The 15461-nt window shown below is 36.6% G+C and overlaps 1 protein-coding gene across 1 annotated transcript in view; it reads right to left on the reverse strand.

Annotated features, from left to right (window-relative positions):
* cep89 (centrosomal protein 89) overlaps positions 1 to 15461 on the reverse strand; it is a 102092-nt gene that overhangs the window by 46122 nt on the left and 40509 nt on the right. Inside the window, exons 17-18 of the mRNA XM_073836054.1 lie at positions 12609 to 12750; positions 11438 to 11527 (exon numbers count right to left, since the gene is read on the reverse strand). Coding sequence (XP_073692155.1) covers positions 11438 to 11527; positions 12609 to 12750 — 232 coding nt within the window. The remainder of the gene's footprint in view (positions 1 to 11437; positions 11528 to 12608; positions 12751 to 15461) is intronic.

The raw sequence follows: 15461 nt of genomic DNA on the forward strand, positions 1-15461 counted from the left end.
GGATGGCGGCGACCGGATTTTCTTTCCCAGGTACTGTCTGTATAAATCTTCTTGTAAATAAACTACCGGTGCTTTTTCTGAGTTCTCAATGTCTCGTTTTAAATGTCAGGGCCCTTGGAAGTCTACTAGTGAAGTGTGGAGCTACTTTGTGCCTCGTAAATGGCGTAAAACAGTGATTTATTTACATGGCTATTCCAATGCCCTGTTGACTTTCATTGACAGCCTGTTGTGAGCATCGGCTAACTGACCCCAGATTTCGGACAGCTGGACACAAACCGAGATGAGATATGCAAGGTACGTTCACACTCGGTATCATGATTCAATACACTTTAGGTCAATATCACACCGGAGTTCTCCTTTAAAAAAAGGATCACAGGTTGCAAAAAAAAAAGGCAGCAATCGAAAAACCAAAAAACTGTTTCCATCATTGATAATAATAATCAGCATATTAAAATGATTTCTGAAGGATATTGAGACACTGGAGTAAAGATGCTGGAAATTCTGCTTTGTATCACAGGAATAAATTATATTTTAAAATATATTAATATAGAACATCATTATTTTAAACTGTAATAATATTTCACAATGTTACATTTTTTCTGTATTTTTGATCAAGTAAATGTAGCCTTGATGAGCACAAATAATTCTTTAAAAAACATTAATTATCTTACTGATCCTAAACTTTTGAGCAGCAGTGTATATACTGCAAATATATGCACTTGTATATATAATATACAAAATATATTATATATACTTATATATACTCTTATACTCATCAAAGCTGCACTGACTTGATCAAAAATACAGAAAAAAACTAGGGATGCACCGAAATGAAAATTCTTGGCCGAAACCGAAAACCGAAAAAGAGGAAACCAAGGCCGAAAACCGAAAACCGAAACACCGAAAGAATTATGCCAATTATTAGTACCATTGCATTTATGGCTATGACTGTGTACTAATCTTACTAAAATCAAGGCATTGCAATTGCATAAATTAATATTAAAGTTTCAAAGAATAAATCAATTATATTAATTTAAACAAATATTATCAATCAAATATTATATTACTTAAATAACATATACATATATTTTACTGCCTTTGTTTAAATTGTTAATTTTTTTTATAACACATTATCTTGTGGATCCATCAGTTCACATTTACAACTCATGTGTTTCTCTTCCAGCAGGAGGCGCTGTCAGAATGGTACACAAAGCAGTGCAGCAAATGATTTTGAAACGTGCAGCGCTCATATTTATTCAATGGATAGCCTTTTGAAGTTTCATCGCAATTCTTGTCTTTCAGTCCCCACATTTAAGACCACCTGAAATCATAATTAAGACTTTCTTAACCCCTAATAACACTGCAGTCATCAATGAAAATTAAGAGCTTTATTTAAGTCTTTAAAAAAAACAACCCTTACATAAAAAACGTTTCTTTTAATTTTTTTCCCTCCATGTTCAGGGCACAAGAAAAATATTAGGGCACTAAATTAATATCAGCATATGAAGTATAATCGTCTCTTATTGTCTCTGAGAGAATGCATGTCAGATGCTGAAAGCACTGTCAGTTTTCACTTTCACTTTAACATATTGCGGTTTTCACGTTGCTTGTGTGATATCCATTGGCTCACCTCCATGGTTTAAAACATAAATATTTATAAAAATACAGTATATAGAAAAGACAAATCTTTAAAATATTGTGACGTAACACCAACGTAAAGCCATTGTTTTTCACTCACTGAAAGCTACATCTGTCTTGATCTCTGTTCTCAATACTGGCTGCACGCACGACTGCAGACACACCCCCTCTTGAAATTTAGGCATTACATGTTTTGCAAATCGCTATCCGTAGGACTTGTTGCTTCAGACAAGCACGTGCAGGCTGCGGTTTCTGTTTGCGTCCATAGACATATATAGAGATTATATCTCTATTATTATGTCTCTCTCTATTATCTCTATTATTATCTCTATTATGTCTATGTTTGCGTCAACATACTGTTTCGGCCGTGTTGTTTCGGTGATAAAAGTCTTTCGGCCGAAAACCGAAAATGCCCTTTTGGGCCATTTTCGGCCGAAAATTTTTGGTGGCCGAATATTCGGTGCATCCCTAAAAAAAAAAAAAACACTAATAGACCTTTCTCACAACTTCCGTATTTTGCACCGGAAATACGTAATTGCTGTGTAAACCTATTTCCGCCCCGGTATGCCGGTAACCAGTTAAACAACGTGAAAAACGCTTAACGTGGCTTAATGTATGTAAAAAACGACCAGGAAACCCCAAGTTTCTGTCAAACCTTACGTGGAACAAACATTAACTACTATCAAAAGAACGAGCCCTTATTCCACAGATAAAGTGAATTATATCACGTTAAGCGTTTTCTCCCCCATAGAAGCCCATTATAAGGAAACTGCTTAACGTGGTTTAACGTACCTCAACAGCGACCAGGGAAGACCAAACTTCTGTTACATTTTACTTATAATAAACACTTGCTGCTCTCAAAAGAACGAGCTCTTATTCAGCATATAAAGTGATCGCCCCCCATAGAAGTCCATTATAACAAACCATGTTAAGCTTTTTCCTTAATGGAGTTCTATAGGGAGAAAACGCTTAACACGATATAATTCACTTTATATGATGAATGAGATCTCATTCGTTTGACAGCAGCAAGTACTTTTATATAAGTATTTTTTGACAGAAATTAGTTTTTTTCCCAGTCGTTAAGATATGTTAAACCACGTTAAGCTGTTTCCTTATGGGTTTCTATGGGGACGCTTAACGTGATATTATTAACTTTATATGCTGAATAAGAGCTCATTCTTTTGACAGCAGAAAGTGTTTATTATAAGTAAAATTTTAAGCCACGTTAAGCTTTTTTTTGTATAATAGACTTCTATGGGGGGCGATCACTTTATATGCTGAATAAGAGCTCGTTCTTTTGAGAGCAGCAAGTGTTTATTATAAGTGAAATTTAACAGAAATTTGGTCTTCTCTGGTCGCTGTTGAGGTAAGTTAAACCACGTTAAGCTGTTTCCTTATAATGGGCTTCTATGGGGGAGAAAACGCTTAACGTGATATAATTCACTATCTGTGGAATAAGGGTTTGTTCTTTTGATAGTAGTTAGTGTTTGTTCCAAGTAAGGTTTGACAGAAATTTGGGGTGTCCTGGTCGTGTTTTCGTACGTTAAGCCACGTTAAGCGTTTTTCACGTTAAGCGTTTTAGAACGTCCCGGATAAACTCTTCGTGGAAAAATGTATATCCTTTATCCAATTTGTTCCTCTTTGTGACGGAGTTTTCCTCCACGACTCTTATCACGTCGGCAAAAGTTATCTTTGGCAACAGTGAGGGAAGTTGTGTAGACTCTCTCCATTTTAATTTTAAATTACCCGGCTTTCTGCTGTGTTGACATTACACAGGAAGTCTGCATACCCTGCGATTGCGTATTTCCGGTTTCTGTGAGAAAGGTCTATATTGTGATATAATATTACAATTTAAAATAATCGGTTTGTATTTTAATATATTTTACAATATAATTTATTGCTGTGCAAAGCAGAATCTTCAGTGTCACATGATCCCCGTCAGAAATCATTCTAATATGCTGATTTATCAATGTTGGAAACAGTTGTGATACTTTAAAAAGTTAAAAAGAACAGTGTTTATTCAAAATAGAAATCTTTTCTAACAACATATGTCTTTGCTATTAATTGTTTTATTGATTTAACACATCCTTGGTGAATAAAACTATTAATTTCTTTCAAAAAAAAAAAAGAAAGAATAAACATTTACTGACCACAAACTGTTTAAATGGTGGTTTGTATTGCTATAAAAGATTTCTCTAAATAAATGCTGTTCTTTCTAAATTTGTATTTATTAAAAAAAATCACGAGTTCCAACAAAATATTCAATATTTTCAACATTGATATTAAATCAGCATATTAGAATGATTTCTGAAGAATCGTGTGACACTAAAGACTGGAATAATGATGCTAAAAAAATTCAGCTTTGCATCACTGGAATAAAAGTTATTAATATAAAATACTTTTTTAAAATGATTTAAAATGACCTTAATTAAACATATTTTACATTTTGACATGCAATACCTAAAAAATCTACACAAGATTATAAATAGAGGACTGTCTTTGAAGTCTGAATGATGTTATCACTGGATGATATCACTTGAAAAGATGCAGTCAGAATAAGTAAAATATAAATGACTCTTACAGCCATTCATATGCTGGAACACACTACCATACAAACACTTTTCTTCTCTGCAGCCCATGCATGAAGCCCTTCTATTTTCTTAAAAGATCATGCACACCATCTCATGCAATCGATCACATCACTTCAGCCTGAGAGAGCACAGGAGCGAGAGCACAAGAGACTCAAAAATAACCCCAAAGAACCCAATGCCTGCAACTGCAATGGCCCTCTTTTAGCCTCTCTCTCTTTTTCTTTTTACCCTTCTTTCTCCCTCTCTGTGATTATGTATGAGACTTCAATTTACGATATATTGTAAAGGTTTAAATTGCTTTCTGATTTCACGAGGGCCATATTTTATTCTTTTTGAAGTGACAAGAAAAGCAGTGATTACTTCCATCTGTTTTCAGGCATGCACATGCACACATATACATATGAAATATAGCAAGTAGCAAAACAGCCTGTAGCTTTGCACAAATACTGTCAGAGCTCTCAGGAGCCATGAAGACTCAAGTCAGCCAATCTCCTGTGTTCCTGCTGTTACTATAGAGACACCTTGCATCAGGATGGAATGAAGGAAGCATGTGAACTTTACTGTGTGCACAGAACAGCTCACATGTGGAAACAGAAGAGCCCTTCTGTTGCTGAAATAGGTCACTAGAACGCAAGTAATTCTGCTAATTCCAGGTGGAATATGTATTTTATAAATAAATGTTTGCCACTATAAATCTAATAAAATGTGTCACAAAAAATCTATCAGGTTTCATTAAAATGTAATAGAAATTAAGAAAAATAAACAGATTTCATAGTAAACATGCAGATGCTATAAAATTCAGAATATTTTAAAAGATTGTTTTAATAAAGGCTTTTTTAAAGGTTACCTCAAATAATTACTTCATCATAGAGGTTCACTTAGAGGACATTTAGGAACCGCTGATGTAAAGGGACATTAGCTTTACTCTGTCAAATTTTACCATGTTTAAATCCATCTGAATTTAAATCATACAGTCATTGTTAAAAAGGGCTTAAATACACAATTTTTTTAAAACCAAAGAATTTGTGGGAGTTGAAGGATTTTTCTGAAGAACAGCGGGCAGTTTAACTGTTCACGACAAACAAGGGACTCATGAACAACTATCACAAAAAAAAGCAGCTGTGAATCATTTAGGTATCAACATAGTATTAAGAATCAAGTGTATGTAAACTTTTAAATGGGGTCATTTTTACTATTATAAACTATTATAAACTATACTATTTCTCTTGTAAGCTATACTGCCCTCCAAAGGCAAAGCGCAGTAACTACACATTTGGTCAAAATTGAGTTAAGGCTTAAAATTGGCTTTGTGACAAATGTTTTGTCTTGTGACCTGGTTTAATTTAGTCCCATTTCAGAGAAACGAGAGTCAAAATTGAAGTAACTACAAAATACCAGTAATTATACTTATACCAAGGCAAACCGCAGTAAGTGATGTTACTGCGTTCTAGCTTTGTTTTCCCGGCTTTGACACTGCATCTGCGGTCTGCCGTTACACAATATCCAAAAACGGGTAAGGAAGATAGCAAAATATTAACTCCTAGCAAGGCAAATGACAGCTTTATAATCATTTTACATGAACTAGCCAGCCGCTAGCAAATAAACAAGCATTTTAGCATACTTGCACTGCTCCATTGAAGGCAATTTCCCACTCTGACAATGTAATGATAATCCGATATATAATTGCGTTAATGTTTTTTGATTTTCAGTTCAATCAGTATTCAATCAGTTTTTTTGGATTTCACAGATAGCTAAGAATACGTAAGAATCCTCTATTTTAATTACTAGCCTAATTATAGCTTTAAGGGTATAGATAGCATAAATAGGAAATGTACACGTTTGAGAATAGCCTACACACACTAGGCTACTTGTTTGTTGTTCTTTTGTTTAAATTGTGTGATTTTTTTTTCAGCTATAGTTTTAAAGCAACCTAGGTCTGTACTCTGTAATAAATTACTTTTTAAATAAATGAGCAATACACTCTCTGTGTTGAAAGGAGGATTTACTATTGAGGCTTACTACTGAGCAATTTTAACATTCACAGCATGCAAACATCAATAAAACTATTAAAGTTATTAAAAACAATCAACATGTAGTAAGAAACACAACAAGAAAGTTGGATGAACACACTTAGTTTGTAGATACTGCACTTTGCTTTTGTAATATTGTTTTAGTTTTTTCAGGTAGTCCAAAGGCAGAGTGCAGTATCTGCATTTTGGTGGTTAGTTTTCATGGTTTTTATCTACAAAAAAATTCTTCCTAAGAAGGCATTACATGAATCCATCACCACTAATCTACCCACAACATGTTTGACTGACTGGTGTAAAAACTTTAAAGGCATTTTTCTCAGTTTCAGTGTTGGCGTAGTTACTGCATTTTGCCTTTGTAGGGCAGTATATGTAAAAGTATTTTATGTGAAATATCTTATTTAGGTCAGTACTAAATAAAAAATAACATGCATTTTGTATGATCCCTCTTATTTTAGATTCTGCAAGGTGTAAGTAAACTACTTTACTTTACTGTGACTTTAACTACACGTAAACCTGTCTAGCAAGAAAAAGGTACATATCAACATATTTCTTAGCTGGCTACCATTGCCTGCACCCATACAGAGCTGCAAATGGATCACATGATAATATATGAATGACCATGTGTACCTCATGCTTATGTGAGTGTTTGTGTTAGTTGTCTTGAACAGAAACAGAGTGGCAGTTTTTTCAGATGGGCAGTAAGGAGAATGCCATTCTGACCCTTTGGGAAGGAACCACACCAGAACACTTGTGCAGACAAGCACACACAGTACTCTGTCCTCTCACTTTGGCTCACAAATACTTATACAAACAGACACAAGAACAACTCTCAGGATACTGAATTGTAGAGACATGCTATCTGTTGTAACTGTGTGCACTTTATACTCATAAACAGCTAGTTTTCTTGCAGTTTTTGCTTTAAAGGCCTTGCTCAAGTCCAAACAAATAATTCCAGTTTTGATTTTATCTACACTGTCAGTGTGAAAGCAGCTGCTATTGCAGTTATGCTGCTGCTTTGCTTGTACTGCTTTTGGTTATGGCATAAAATGCTTTTTGTTGTTTCATTTTCAAGTTTTGTGTTCTACTTGCTTGATTTCACTTTCTTTTACCATCTTGTGCTTCTCTGTGAGGTAGTGATTAGTGCTTTTGTGCATGTATTTACTCTGCGTGAGTCTAGCATCTGTTCTTTCTAATTAGCCACCAGGAGACGGATGAGGAGAGAGAGACAAACAGAGAGAGTGGAGGAGAGATAGAGAGAGAAAGAGAGGAGGTGGAGGGTGGAAGGAAGTAGGGAGAGAACACAACAGGGGGAATAGAAAAAAGGTGTGGAAAAAAGGGACAGAAAATGTGACTGAGCAAATAAAGAAGAAAAAAGCAAGAAAGCAAGAAGTGTGACAGAGAAACACACACTGAATTATTAGCAGGATAATTCACCCAAAAAATTAAAAGTAGTCCATGACTTATGCATAAGTCTTCTGAAGCCATAAGGGAAATAGATTCAAATATATCTTGTTATTCACTAATAATCTTACCCTCTAGTGGTCTGTAAACTGCTGTGAGCAAATCAGCGACTTGAACTCAATCACCACAGGAGTCTGATTTGTGAATGAATCCTTCAAAACAATTCTAAGAACTAGATTAACTGATTCACTAAAAAGACCTGACTCAAAAGAATGATTCACTACTTCCCTCAGGTACTGCAGTAGTATTAGATGCATTACTTTTAAAGAGGAAATCGTATGCCCATTTTTCACAAGTTGGTATGATTCTTTAGGGTCTTCGTGAAATGTCTGCAACATACTCTGGTTAAAATTCCTCAATGGTCGTGTAAAACAACACCCTTTTTACCTTGTCAAAAACAGCTCTGCTCAGAGCGAACAGTTTCGGTGCATGGCTCTTTAAATGATAATGAGCTACTGGTCACTCCACCCCTTATTCCATTTTTTTGTGTATTTGGTGGCGCGTTACCATCAAAAACAAAATTAATCCACTGCTTCCTCAGTGGAGGACTCGAGTGTCGAGTAAATGGCAGACACTGTACAGCTGGCTGAGGGCGGAAATATAAGGGACAGTCCGTATACGGTCATGGGTGGGGCCTAAGCAGTATAACGTCATACTGCTTAGAAAATCAAAATGGCTTGATAATTGAGACTGTTTAGGTTTTTGGGGGATTAAAAAAAGAAGTGAATGAATGTCCCCTTTAAGATTATTCTGGTGCTTTTTAAAGCTTACAAAGCCCATTCATTTTTTTCAACTCCTCTAACAATTTCTCCTTCCACAGGTTTGAAACAACAAGAGGGAGAGTGAAATGTCTAAAGTCTGCAATGGCTTTTTTTAACCCATAAGTATGTAAAGCATGTACATACCAATGTGAGAGAAAGCCTTTGATATTTAATACATTTTCTCATTAACATATGGTGACATACCCTGAGAGACTAGACTAATGAAAGTTCACAGCACACTGCTGTCACACATGAGACTTGCTCAGGGAGAAAGGTGAGAAAATGTAAATTAACTAATGCAAATATCGCATCAAGGAAAATATAATTTAAAATAAAACATTCATAATCTAATACACTGTATATATGATCATTTTTGGTTGGCAGCAGATTTAAAAACCATTCTCATTACAAACTTGTCAAATGCTTGTTGTAATTGATTCAAACCTGAAGAACTTACATACACTAAAATCCAAAAGCATGTGATCCCTGACTAAGACTTTTAAAACTCAGTTAACTTTCTTCACAAAAACAATTAGTGACGTAATAGGTAAAAGCAGATGGTAATTAAGAGAAAATGGAAGTGAAGTGAATACTGGTGTATATTAGTATGTGCTAAATCTTTAGAGAAGCGACATCTGAAGAAGAGTGAAAAAGAGAGCAGGAGGAATGGAAAAGAGAATGAAAAAATGAAAATAAGAAAGGGAAAACGAGAGCACTTCAGGACAGATATAAGGACTGTCAATCTGTCCGTCTGTGATGAGACCAGCCAGTGGTACAGAAAATAATCTAATCCAAGCAATATCACAGTTCAGTGGTCTGCACAGTGACTTTAAAACTAATAAAACAGTCCACAAACAATCACGGCACCAACAGACAGGCATTCGGTTGCAGAAGTTAGATAAAACTGCTTGTATTCATTTTCTGGTTTAGAATGCAGAAGTCTCACACACACAGTTTCCTTCTCAACTGCTACAGTGTAACACTGGGTCTACATTGTAAATGAGCAATGCACCTTTACATGACAAAACTATAGCAAACCCACTGTAATCAACAACACAGTCAGCATAGCATGCTTAGTGTAAAGAGCTTTGTTCATTACAATGGGAACAATCTAGTTGTGCCGCACCACTTGCTGCCAGTGAAAAATGCTGTACAGAATATTCATACACAGTCTCATAAATCAACAGCATACATAAACAGCTTTAATGTGGCACTAAGTTCCTCCCTCCATAACATTGTATGGCCAGAAAGAAGTTCAATTTTTCAATTTTATACTGTTTTTACTAAATTTGAAAAACAAAGTGCTGAATGAAGCAGATTACCTCTGGGCCTCCATATAGCTCATTCACCATATGTGAATGTGGCATAAAATTCACCCTTGGCTAAAAAAAATTACTTTGGACTTTTGTCCATTGCAGTAGAAATAAACAGGTAAGGGATCTCACTCAAGGGAAATATCACAAATATAGACTGACACTTTCATTCAGTGCTGTCCAGTCACACAGAGCTTCATGCACATGGGCACAGGCAGCATCTGAACTGAAGCGCAGTTAAAGGAGAGAGGGAAACATTCACTCTGCAACTGAAATAACCCTCCATTTGAAATGTTAATTATAGACCTGCTGAGTGTGGGGGGCTTGTGTGTCTGGATTGACCTCTTATTGGATGTCAGATGGGCAAGGTCATTTAATTAGGCTGTGTGTATGTGTGCATGTCAGCATTCTCTCTGTGTGTGTCTTAGGCTTTCTCTGTCTCCTTATTGAATCTTTCATAAGCGTGTTAAGACAAAGCAATCAATGCTAAAAACTAACTCCTGCCCCTCAGCATGCTCTTCATACCACAAGGTTGGTGTGTGAGTGGGTGACGGTGACGTACTTACAGTAGGTATTACACGCACTATAGTAATAACAGTAAATTATGCTTAATTACAAACAGCTAAACCTAAACCAAACCCTAACCTTAACGTCATAGTATGCATAGTTATAATTACACAGTACTTCTTGTGTAATTACACTGTAGCAATGTCACCTTTGCTTTTGTGTTTGTGAATCCTCTTATTCAGTAGTTTCAACTATTTTGACTCCAAAGGCCCCACTGTCCACAACAATATTCAAACGCCATGACTTTTCCAGGTGTACAGTTGAAGTCAAAAGTTTGCATACACCTTGTACAATCTCCAAAATGGTAACTGTTTTAGCAAAATAGGGATCATACAAAATGCATGGTATTTTTTTTATTTAGTACTGACCTGAATGAGATATTTCACATAAAATACCTTTACATATAGTCCACAAGAGAAAATAATAGTTGAATTTATTTAAATGACCCTGTTCAAAAGTTTACATACACTTGATTCTTAATACTGTTGTTACCTGAATGATCCACAGCTGTTTTTTTTGTTTGTTTGTTTAGTGATAGTTGTTCATGAGTCCCTTGTTTGTCCTGAACAGTTAAACTGCCCGCTGTTCTTCTGAAAAATGGAGCTTCTGAAGGGCAATACTAAATGAAAAAATATGATATTCAGGCAAAATAAGAAAAATGTAGCCTACACATCTTCATTCTGTTCCAAAGTTTACACCCCCGGCTCTTAATGCATTGTTTTTCCTTCTGAAGCATCAGTGAGCGTTTCAACCTCCTGTAATAGTTGCGTATAGTCCCTCAGTTGTCATCAGTGTAAACAGATGGATCTTAAAATCTAACAGTCATTGTTGGAAAAGATTCAAATACACAAAAATGCTAAAAAAAAAGGAGTGTTTTTCACATGGTAAAAATATTTTACATGACCATTGAGGAATTTTAACCAAAGTATTTTGGTGACATTTCATGAAGACCCTAAAAAAAAATCATACCAACTTGTGAAAAATGGGCATCCGATGTCTAGAATCTAGAATCTTATTGTAAGTAAGCAAAGCTTTTCAACTCACAGCTCTGGCAATCTGTCAATTGCAGGTCTTACCTTTACTTTTTCTTGAAGTTTTCCCAGGCTGACAGTGCTTTCTATGATTCGTGTGAGGACACCCTGCTTGTCTTTCTCTAGAGATGAAGCCTGGGGATGAAGAAAGGGAACAGGACGGGTTACACAGCTACAGGGAGGCAGATTGAGGAAAAAGAGGGGCATTGAGGATAGTCAACATTGAAGAGAAGTTGTGGGGACAAGAGCCGGGAAAGAGAAAAAGAGTTGCTGGTTACTTTGATAAAAGTGGGGGAACAGCAAAGCAAGAGCAGCAGAGCAAATCTTTAAAAGTTTGACTAGACTTATGGGTACTAACATTCTGTTGAGTACAAACATTTCCCCGAGCGGCAGTGAGGCTTGCTGCTTAGAAAAAAGAGGAGTATGAAACTATCATAATCCCCAAACTTAAGGCTCTGCCTCAAACACAAAAGTTGCTGTGTGAAATGATTCGATGCAGGGTTTGAATGTAAACTCTTAAGGGAGATGAATTCAGGGACTACGGTGTGTCCTTGGCTAAAACATGCTTTGTAAGTTAAAATAAATTTATGCATTTGTGACGGGGGATGGTTTGAACCTTTTATAAAATAGTAATTGGGACCCAACTGATCTACTGCCTATGTTCTCAGTATTTTTGCATTTTTTGACCTAAATCACAGCAGCATCATTCTATGAGGAATGTAGGCTGTCAAACACACACAACTATTAGCCAATCACAGCAGTGGGTGTTTTTTTCTGAGTCTACAATCTGCCACAGCTATTTAAACAGAGCGTTCTGATGAGGGGGGGTAAAAACAGGACAGAAAATAGCCTAATACTTCTAAATCATGCTGTTTTTTTATGTAAAAATCTTGATAATATTATAAGGGGACCTCAGAGAACAGTACAAAATAATCAAAAAGAATACTTCCATAACACTTCCACTTAAAAAACTTGATCAGGTGTAGAAACACTTCTCAGGGATGATCATTTCCAACTGGCACATTAATGAAAAGCACAACTTAACCTCTATAACTATCTTATGTTACCTAAATTGTCTGGTGAAGACTTTCTCAGTTTAAATGAGCTGCTGCTGGAGAGCAGAGATCAGAACTAACAAGAAGCAGAGATCAAGACATATGGAGATGTAAATAGATGGCAGCTTGCACAGCATGTGTGTGAGTCTCGGTAGAAGTACCATGTGCATGAGCTGGTCTCTTTCATGGGTGGTTTTTTCTGCAAGTGTGACAATGTTGGCAAGGTACTGATGAGCGATGAGCTCTTTCTCTAAAGAGTCTTCAACCTGTTGCTTCAGGACATTTATACGCTTCTGAGCTTTCCTAAGGAGAGAGAGAGTGAGAGGATAAGACCAGAATGAGAATCTTACAAGCCAGCATTTATGTGAGTTGATTGAAAATCTGGCATTGAACATCTGTTTCAGAATTTTGAAAAATGTTAAACACAGGATATCTAAATAAGAAGAAATATGCAAGATTCTACATTCGCTGCAAGTGATTTCTGAACACCTTTGCACAAACATTCAGATTTTTTTGCTTCCTTAAAGGGATAGTTCACCCAAAAAAAAAAATTCTGTCATTAATTACTCGCCCTCATGTCGATCCAAACAAAGTTCTTGCTACCTTTCTGGGCCTTGAATGTGTCAGTTGCGCTGCTGCCTATGCACGGATAGAAAGCTCTCAGATTTTATCAAAAATATCTTAATTTGTGTTCTGAAGATGAATAAAGGTGTTAATGGGTTTGGAACGGCATGAGGTTTCACAAGTTATCATCATTGACCGAATTTTTATTTTTGGTTGATATATCCCTTTAAACATACTCAACTCATGCAGGGAAACAAGGATCATCAGATTTTGCACAAACTTGTATAGTTAATGTCATTAAAACTATAGCTCAGTCAACCAAATACTAACACATTCTGCAGTTGATATAAATTATCTATTCCATGTTTCACTAACATAAAACGTTCTGATAATAAAATCATCTGCACAGAAAAGCAGTGTATTAAACAATAAAAATGCAAAATATACCATTCAAAAGTTGGGGGTCAGTACATTTTTTAAAAGAAACTAATGCTAATACTGTGCTTTTTAAAATCTTTCACTGTTTCCACAAACACAAAAATATTTAGCACCACAGCCGTTTCCAACATTGACAATGACAAAAAATGTTTTTTAGTAGCAAATAAGCATATTAGAATGGTTTCTGAAAGATCATGTGAAACAGAAGACTGAAATAATGGCTACTGAAAATTCAGCTTTGAAAAAAAAAATACATTTAAAAATATAATAAAACAGAAAACAGTTATTCTAAATGTTAAAAAGACTTCGCGACATTACTGCTTTTACTGTTCTCTTGATCAAATAAATGCAGCCTTAAAACAGCTCACATCCTTTCAACTTCTCCTCCCCCTACAAGGACTCTCATTAATGTCTCCCATTTAAATTTATTCCTAATTCTGGCCTTAATAAGCCGCCAACTGAGTGGTCTAAATCTTTCAGCAAGCAATTCCCTTGCTTCAGAGAACTGGTATTGGTTGTTTTCTTGATTTAGGGTTTCTTTCTCATCTCTCCTCAAATGCAGTGGCTGCTATTACACTTCCTGTCTGTTCTCCTTCTGTTTCTGCAGCCCTCTGGCCAAAATAATCTGTCTCTGCTTCTGTGGTCTATTACTCATCCTGATCTGCCTCCTCCCAGCTAAACATGCTTCTGCAGTCAGAAACATCAAACCTCAATATTGTCACTTTATGGAGTCTGGTAAAAGTCATGTTTCACTTTATTTTCCTGAGCAGTTTTCTTCACTGACTGACAAGAGCCAGAAAGTCATCTCATTGGTCTTAACATATCCAATCCTACATTATCCAGAATAAACAGCCTGCCCCCAACTCAGCACACAGGGATTTTGGGATTGCAAAAATGACTCACTTCCATACACATGCATACACACCAGGGAGAGAGTAAGTAAGACAGAAACAAAAGAAAGAAATCTGCGCATTAAAAGCATCTTCTGTATGTCTGCATGTGTGTGTTTGTATGTGCTTGTATGTGTGCACCTGTTAGCTTGCTGTGAAAGCTGGAGCTCTGTTTCCATGTGCTTGACGTCTGTGTTAAGGTTGGTTTTGTCTAGTAGCAGAGTCTTTCTCTCCGCCTCCAGCGCACTCACACGAGCCAACAGCTCTTCAACCTCACTATTCTTTAGCCTCTCATGAGTCTGTTACAGCGCTGTGCAGGAATTTTGGCCCACTCATCTTGGCAGAATTGTTGTAATTCAGCCACATTGGAGGGTTTTCGAGCATGAACCGCCTTTTTAAGGTCATGCCACAGCATCTCAATAGGATTCAGGTCAGGACTTTGACTAGGCCACTCCAAAGTCTTCATTTTGTTTTTCTTCAACTATTCAGAGGTGGATTTACTGGTGTGTTTTGGGTCATTGTCCTGCTGCAGAACCCAAGTTCGCTTCAGCTTGAGGTCACGAACAGATGGCCGGACATTGTCCTTCAGGATTTTTTGGTAGACAGCAGAATTCATGGTTCCATTGATCACAGCAAGTCTTCCAGGTCCAGAAGCAGCAAAACAGCCCCAGACCATCACACTACCACCACCATATTTTACTGTAGGTATAATGTTCTTTTTCTGAAATGCTGTGCTACTTTTACGCCAGATGTAATGGGACACACACCTTCCAAAAAGTTCAACTTTTGTCTCGTCAGTCCACAGAGTATTTTCCCAAAAGTCTTGGGGATCATCAAGATGTGTTCTGGCAAAATTGAGATGAGCCTTTATGTTCTTTTTGCTCAGCAGCGGTCTTCGTCTTGGAACTCTGCCATGCAGGCTATTTTTGCCCAGTCTCTTTCTTATGGTGGAGTCATGAACGCTGACCTTAACTGAGGCAAGAGAAGCCTGCAGTTCTTTAGATGTTACTGTGGGGTCTTTTGTGATCTCTTGGATGAGTCGTTGCTGCGCTCTTCGGGTAATTTTGGTCGGCCAACCAGTCCTGGGAAGGTTCACCACTGTTCCATGTTCTCGCCATTTGT

This window comes from Garra rufa, chromosome 3, assembly GCF_049309525.1.
Source record: "Garra rufa chromosome 3, GarRuf1.0, whole genome shotgun sequence".
NCBI lineage: Eukaryota > Metazoa > Chordata > Actinopteri > Cypriniformes > Cyprinidae > Garra > Garra rufa.